The 8492-nt window shown below is 43.7% G+C and overlaps 2 protein-coding genes across 2 annotated transcripts in view; one reads left to right on the top strand and one right to left on the bottom strand.

The window, feature by feature from the left end:
- Positions 1-8492, top strand: part of LOC309482544 (uncharacterized protein) — a 332446-nt gene that overhangs the window by 162548 nt on the left and 161406 nt on the right. The gene's annotated exons all lie outside the window — the stretch shown is intronic.
- The window catches only part of htr1e (5-hydroxytryptamine receptor 1E), a 41345-nt gene continuing 38665 nt past the window's right edge, over positions 5813-8492 (bottom strand). Inside the window, exon 2 of the mRNA XM_082147991.1 lies at positions 5813-8077. Within this exon, the coding sequence (XP_082004117.1) occupies positions 6896-8011 (1116 nt within the window). The 5' untranslated portion in view covers positions 8012-8077 and the 3' untranslated portion in view covers positions 5813-6895. The remainder of the gene's footprint in view (positions 8078-8492) is intronic.

The following is an 8492-nucleotide window of genomic DNA, read 5'->3' as shown; positions in this document are numbered from 1 at the left end:
ACAGATCACTCAGATCATTAGGATCATATCAGCTAGAAATACCAAGGGTTCACTCTAAACATGGTGAGTCTGCTTTTAGCTATTATGCCAGCCACAGCTGGAACCAGCTTCCAGAAGAGATCAGATGTGCTCCTACAGTGGTCACATTCAAATCCAGACTCAAAACACTTCTGTTTAGCTGTGCATTTACTGAATGAGCACTGTGCCGCTGTTCGTCCGACTGTTTGTACTGTACTGTATTTTATTTTATTTTTCTAAACTGTTTTAATTATTCGCATTTCTTTTAATTATTTTAATTTCTCCTATGTCAGCAGGGCATTTAGCCCGAAACTGTAAATGCCCACTCAGAAGGTGTAAAAGAAAGTGATAATGTGAAAGTGACGTGTATTAATGTGGGTTTGAAAGTAGAACAGTATTTAAATGACGATATTAAAGTTTTCGTCTGAGAAAGAATGTGAACGCAGTGCTAAAGAAAGTGAAAGAACGTGTGAGTAAATGAGGGAGAAAAGAAAGTTAAAGGAAAGTTGATAGATGGAAGTCATAAGATTGAAGGTTAAAAGAAGGTTGAAAGATTTAAGTCTTAAGGGAATCCTTTGAAGGAAAGATCTATAATTATTTTTTATTTTATAAATATTTTTAAAAGTACTGTATTTTATTTTATTTTTCTAAACTGTTTTAATTATTCTTATTTCTTTTTATTATTTTAATTTCTTCTATGTAAAGCACTTTGAATTGCCATTGTGTATGAAATGTGCTATATAAATAAACTTGCCTTGCCTACGTCTGTAGTGACAAGGCACACCATTTTATTATCTGCTTACCTTGATTGTTATCCAAACTTTCTAACGCGCATCAGTGGCTCCGACTCCGAACCTGTGCTCTGAACTCTCTGAACTTTTCACACGCAACTGACGTTTCAGCGAATCAACGATCAAAGAATACTGCAGTGAGAACGGTGTAGGCAGATGTTACAGCTGTGGGCCTTAAACTCCTCTCCTGTCATTAATACGATGTGGTCTAGTATAGTCATCAACAGAAAATTAACGGATTGAGAGGGGAGAAACGTGGATTTTGGCGTGACATTTCTTGAGTGTGCGTGAGAGCGTGAGATTGATGCTGAAAGCGTGAGTGTCAAGCCAGATGCGTGAGAGTTGGCAACCCTGCATACCCTTCTCATCTCCTTCTCATCTCCTTCTCATCTCCGTGCGTGCCGTAACTCTGTCTGACGCACCCACCGCTAGCCTAGCTTAGCACAAAGACTGGAGGTAAACGGCTCCAGCTAGCATACTGCTCCCAATAAGTGACAATCTCTGTTACTTTAAACTATCCTTGTATCTCTGTAAAGCCGCTTTGGAACAATCTACATTGTTAAAAGCGCTATATAAATAAATGAAGAAAATAACGCCAACATTTTCCTATTTACATGTTGTGATTTGTATAGTGGCTGTGTCTCATGTGACCTTGTTATTTGTACACGCTGTGACTATACAAATCACAACATGTAAATAGGAAAATGTTGGCGTTATTTTGTCACTTATTAGGAGCAGTATGCTAGCTGGAGCCGTTTACATCCAGTCTTTGTGCTAAGCTAGGCTAGCGGTGGGTGCGTCAGACAGAGTTACGGCACGCACGGAGATGAGAAGGGTATGTGTGGACTTATCTAACTCTGGGGGATACGGGGAATAAGCTGAAGTCCCTAAAAGTCGGCGTGTTCCTTTAAAAGACAGTAACTGGATAAACTCACAGCCGCTCATCTGATCTAAACTGATCTGATCTGATATGATCTCAGAGACAGAAAAAGACGAAACTCACACTGCTATTAAAATCTGCTCACTGTCTGCTTTCAATGTGCACATTAATGACACAAGTTTTGACTCATCTCTGTTAAAGTGTGTGTGTTGTTGACACACATGAGTAAGATCATTACGTGTAGGAAGAAAGCAGTTCATCATAGAGCTGAGGAAGGGGTCAAAACTACCTTTATGACTAGTAAAAGTGTCTCTTTTTTCCATTTCAACCACATCATTTTACCTTTGATTGTATTTATCACTCATTTACCACAGAAAACACTTTTCAGTATCTTTATTAGTATCGCCCGATTATGGCATTTTACATGATCAAACTGATTCGATTTTTTCAATCAAATAATATAAAGCATTTGACTCAAACCACGAATACTTACTGATGTCTGTGTGTATGAGATATGACTTGATGGATGATCAATGAACACATTATTCCCAACATGTTTTATTTAAGAGAAATAAAAAACACCTGGAATATTTTTGCATACATTATTAGTTTTATGTAGAGATGAATGTGTAGAGAAATGATTCAGATGCACCTCTATGTCCACTTCTGGTAAAAGAAAACTAATGTGATTTCTATCTTTGTTTTATTCAGTATATTAGGACACATATCATGGACATATTCTGCATAGTCAGATTGATCAGCCATAACTTTTGCTTTTGAACTATACCTGGGTTGTATTGAAATGACTGAATAATGCATTAATACTTGATATTTCAGCTAAAGTGTTTAGATGTGCAGTAAAGGATAGTGTTGTGGGGTTGTCTGTGTGTTAGCTGTGAACATGTCTATAGTTCGATTCTTTTAATGTTTCTGTAAGAGTCTCTTCTGCTCACACAGGCTGAATTTATTTGATCAGAAATACAGTAAAACAGTGAAATATTATTCCAGTGTAAATCATCTGTTTTCTATGTGAATATACAGTAAAGTGTAATTTATTCCTGTGATCAAAGCTGAACGTTCAGCATCATTACTCCAGTCTTCAGTGTCTTCTATTGTAGAAATCCCCCCCAGTCTGTACACACACCTTGTGTTTCTGTGTTGAACCCAGATGGCCTTCACTGGAGGAGTGTGTGTGTGTGTGTGTCTGCGCTGGCCTTCACTGGACACTGGAGGAGTGTGTGTGTGTGTGAGTGTGTGTCTGCGCTGTTCTTCACTGGAGGAGTGTGTGTGTGTGTGTGTGTGTGTGTGTGTGTGTGTGTGTGTGTGTGTCTGCGCATGTGTGTGTCTGCGCTGGCCTTCACTGGAGAAGTGTGTGTGTGTGTGTGTGTGTCTGCACTGTTCTTCACTGGAGGAGTGTGTGTGTGTGTGTGTGTGTGTGTGTGTGTGTGTGTGTGTGTGTGTGTGTGTGTGTGTGTGTGTGTGTGTGTGTGTGTGTGTGTGTGTGTGTGTGTGTGTGTGTGTGTGTGTGTGAGTGTGTGTCTGCGCTGTTCTTCACTGGAGGAGTGTGTGTGTGTGTGTGTGTGTGTGTGTGTGTGTGTCTGCGCTGGGCCTCATGAGGGCGACACTGCAGCGTCTCATGAGCAGGACATCACGGATCGTCTCCCACTGCCTGCTCCAAACACACACACACACACACTTGTGGTCTTTTACTTGCGTGACGCATTTCCTCTATTCGGCCAAAGTGTTCAAGTAGACGTAAAGACTGCAAGTGTGTGTAGATCATTTGATTACCTAATGGGACACACTCATAGTCTTGCAAAAAATGCAAGTGTTTTTTCAGAGCTTTTATTTATTATATTTTCAATACTTTGCATTTTAATATAAACCTCTCCATGTCTGGTCAGTGGTCGCTGTGTAACTCACAGAAGACCATCTAAAACTGTGGTGCTTCTAATTAAATGATAAAAACAGTTGCAAATGTTGTATAAAACAGGCCTCCACACACACCATACTCAACACTTTATGTTTTTACTGTCAAATCATATGCATCTAATTAATTTAATTTAGAGTGGAATGTGGCACACGAGTTCCCGAACATAATGCATGATGGGATACGCTTAGCCTGGAATAACGCTCCGGAGCGGTGTCGGAGATAGTGTGTGTTTAGTGTGCATTAAGAGCACTTTGGCATTGTTAAGACATGGGACAGTCTTGAGCACTTTCTTCCTGTCGCATGCGCTCTCAAGTGGCCAAGACCGCAAGTGTGTGTGTGTGGACAAGGCCTCTGTACTGTGGGAGTAACTGCTCGCTCTCTATAAACCCTACTGTAAACCCTACTGTAAACCCTAACCCTACTGTAAACCCTACTGTAAACCCTAACCCTTCTGGGAAAACAGCTCTTTACTGAACACACTCAAGTTTAGCACTTCAGATGTCGTACCACACAAGCATGTTATTTGCACTTAAGTCTCAGGAGCGCGGCTCGCTTCCCATCATGCACCACGGCATCACTGTAGTTTGAGTGTTGGAGGTCAAGAACACAATCCTGCTGCACACTGTTCTGACATGAGCTGTGATCTATGAGTTGATCAAACCCATCCACCAATAGACAGGTACAGGTGTGCAGGTGTGAGTGAAACACCTCCCTCCAACACATGCCAAAGAGAGAGATCTCTCCTGAAGCGTTCTCCTCCAAAACTCAAACCACAGTAGCCATGTTTACATTAACCTTCAAACTGTGCAAACTGAAATTGCGAATTCAAAATACGGCCAATTGAAACACGTCAATTTCGTAAAAACTCTGATATTTTGCAAAAAAGTTGTTACTCTTACATGAAGTGGTTTATCAGGCAATTCGAAAAAGGAATATTTCACAAAACTGCAATTAAAACGTTTTTTTGTTGTTGCATTTACTCTCAGGTCACCTGGCGTATGTAACATCATTACTTAAAGATGACGCGGTGTGTTTGGACAGAAGATGAGACAGAGTTCTTTATTAAACTCATAAAAGACAAAACTGGATACTGGATTCTAAACAACAAAGAAATGCTACAATTTATCGAGAGCTTGAAGCAGAAATGAGGGAGAAACACCCAGAAACTCCTCATATGAGCCGCTCACAGGTGTAAAGGTCTTTCCTGGCCATTAATGCTGGATAAAACACATACGTCTCCTTCCAGCGGTGGCTGGGATATACGTAAACCTACTAACATCCGACGGCATGATTTGTGGAATGATTATTGCAGGAGGAAAAATTACGTTTTAGTCGCATTTCATCGGTTAATGGAAACGGCGTCATTTCGGAGTTGGTTTTTATCAACATTTAGAAAATATCGCAAAAGTTTTGCGGAAATCTGTAATGGAAACGCGGTTAATGACTCTAGCTAAGCTTCCAGCCACCTATTTTTATGCGAATTTTGGAATATGGCTTCAAAATAAATAAATAAATAAAATGAATAAATAAATACAAAAAATGTGGATAGTTTTTTTATCCAATAAGACGACATGCGCATAAACTATGATGGAAACACATTTACCAAATAAATCTCTTGATGCACATCAAAAAACCGTCATGTGACTTCATCTCAGAGCAGTTTCAGCTCAACTGTTGGTTTGGTCCCTGAGCCAGGATTAACAACACCATTGCAATAACACAAACAATAAAGTTCATAAACAATAAAATCAATCATTATTATTTCAGCCGCGATGCATGATGGGAACTGAACCCCACACCCAAGCTGCCCGAGTTACTGATGCTCAAGTGTGTTTCGAGATGCATGATTTTGAGTGTGATAATGTTGTAGTGTTTGAGGTAACAGTTTAAATTGGGGTTGATTGTTTTCCTGCGAGTTAAAGGTTGAAGTATTGCATAAATTATATTTTATGTTTACTACTATATAGTGATTTTCAAGTTTAAATAGTGTATAACACATGCCTGTGGCTGTAATTCATGTGTTTCAGGTACAGGAGTGGCATATGTTGAGACTTTATATGTGGGCTAGATTTGATACACAGACCTGAAAACTCTGCATGCAATCCAAATGTTAAACTTAAAGTTCATCAACGTAAAAAAAAAAGTAAACTAGTATTACAAGTATTTTTATTTGTCTTTCTCCTCCTGGAAAACAGTTTATAATGTTGATGACTCATGTTGCACTACACAGATTTGACCAATCAAATGCTTCAGCCAAGAATGAGAATGAAATAATGACCTATTAGTTACATATAAAAACACAGAACGAGCCCTTTGGATGTGTCCCGTCCACACTCCAGTGTCAGGAGGAAGTACGCTGTAGGGGAAATACCACTGTGCTTTACACGCCGTCGCTCAGGAATCAAATGATGATGTGCTAGAAAAGCAGACAGTGGTTTTTCATTGGATTTTATTTAAAAAATGTAATCAGCTCTTCCCAAGGACACTGCATCATATGTGCTTTCCCTATTCTTGCTGGACGTTTAGATCAAGCGGCAACCTTCCCGTCTCTCTCCTGATTCAACAACTGCAGTTCATCGACTGGCCACTAGAGCCCGGCTGCAGAAGAGGGTCATTACCCATAAACCCCCATGTTAAAATGCCCAACTTTACAGCAGAAAAAACATGTTTACAGTCTGGTGCAAAAAGTAGTTTTGGTCTATATAGCTAATTTTGCCCTTCATGACGACTGTGAGGCGGGTGAATGTTTTAATAACTCATCCGTTTAAATTATATTAAACCATAAAGTTCTGCATAATTAAGGGCGTGGCCACTTGAGCGACAGGTGGATTGCCGCTGATGTCACTACTAGCCGTTTGTCTGCAAGCGTTAGCGGCACGTCACCTCAGCTAATCCGCCTCGCTGCACATTTCTGTTTATCCGCGAGTGACGCGCTGCCAAGATGGCGACGGCCGGCTCCGCCCACTTTGGGCTTCAAAAACACTCTTCAGAAACACTACGGGTGACGTCACACACACATTGCCCATATTTTTTTACAATCTATGGTTTTGACGTACGAATCCAACTTCCAGAAATACCACTGTGCCTTTCACGCCGTTGCTCAGGAATCAAATGATGATGTGCTAGAAAAGCAGACAGTGGTTTTTCATTGGATTTTATAAAAAAAAAACTATAATCCGCTCTTCCCAAGGACACTGCATCATGTGTGCTTTCCCTACGTTTAGACATATGAATCCAACTTCCGGAGCGCTCTGATCGCAGTTAGGCCGCTGCCTATGTGTGCTCCTTGCGCCGGACCAGCCTCTTGAAGGCCTGCTTAAAGTCCTCGTTGAAGCTGGTGTAGAGCAGCGGGTTGATGAGGGAGTTGACGTAGCCCAGCCAGGTGAGGGCGTCGGACACCTGCGGCGAGGGCTTCAGCAGCATCAGCCCCACCAGCAGCTCCTTCAGGAAGAACGGCAGCCAGCACAGGATGAAGGCTCCCAGGATCAGGCCCAGGATCCGCGCCGCCTTCCTCTCCCGAGACGTGCAGATCTGGTTCCTCTCGTCCAGCTCCGGCGCCTCCGTGTCGAAGGACGGTGCGCGGGCGGTGTTCTCCGCGGTGGGGTCGGAGCTGGACACGTCCGAGACGCAGAAGGCGTGCGTGACCCGGCAGTGGTTCACCGAGATCTGGCTGTCGGTGCTGCGGCTGCTGAGGTGCCGCGAGGAGCCGCGCTTCTGGTACAGCGTCTTAGCGGCGCTGTAGATGCGCGAGTACAGGATGAGGATCAGAGTCATGGGGATGTAGAAAGCGCCGAAGGTGGAGTAAATGGTGTAGCCCACGTGGTCGTGCTCGATGATGCACTGCTGCGATCCGTCGCCGCGCTGCCTCCAGAACAGCGGCGGGATGGAGATGAAGACAGAGATCAGCCAGACGGTGGCCACCATGGCGGCGGCGCGCCGGGCCGTCCTCTTGCGGGCGTACTCGATGGCTTTAGTGATGGCCCAGTAGCGGTCCAGCGCTATAACGCACAGATGCAGGATGGAGCAGGTGCAGCAGGTCATGTCCACGCTCAGCCAGGCCTCGCACACGAACGGCCCCAGCAGCCACACCTCCACCGTGATGTACAAGATGCTGACGGGCATCACCAGCACGGCCACCAGCAGGTCTGTGACGGCCAGCGAGCAGATCAGGTAGTTCGCCGGGAGGTGGAGCTTCTTGGTGGTGCAGATGGCAGCGATGACCGCGCCGTTCACCAGGGCCGTCAGCAGCGTCAGCAGGGCTAGCAGAGCCACCACGGCTAACCGCTGCGAGAGCCCCTCCGCCGGGAACGCCGCTCCTGGTGTGGCCGTGCTGTTGGTACTGTTGGCCGGAGCACCGGCGCTTTCTCCCAGGTATCGCTCCATCTCCATCCGAATCCCACTGGCTCTGCTCCAGGACTAAAGCCCCGAAGACTCCTGCGCTGGATCAGCGACTGCCTGTCAAACACACAGACAGATGATGAGTTAACAAGTGTCTTATATATCAATGATACCTTCTCTGTCCACTCTAACCATCCGATCAACCATTTGATCTTAAAGGTGGGGTAAGCTATTTTTCAGAAACGCTGTTGGACATTGTTGATATTTGAAATCAACCCAAACAAACACACCCCTCTCGTCAGAGCTCCGCCTCCAAAACTCAGCCAGTAATTCTCTTCAGTAAATCATCTGTCCAACACACACATGATCTCACAGAACATGCATGACTAGTTGTGCTCCGCCGATATGAGTGAAACTACTGTTGACTGATTGTAACCACACACACACACACACAAAAAAACATCCCAGTGTCCATCAAGTCAACTGATGGCAAACAACAGTGTTGGCCAATAACATTACAGCATGATGAGCC

Source organism: Leuciscus leuciscus, assembly GCF_965113295.1.
Source record: "Leuciscus leuciscus genome assembly, chromosome: 19".
NCBI lineage: Eukaryota > Metazoa > Chordata > Actinopteri > Cypriniformes > Leuciscidae > Leuciscus > Leuciscus leuciscus.
Note: the sequence above shows the minus strand (reverse complement) of the source record. Positions and strands in the feature narration are given on the sequence as shown.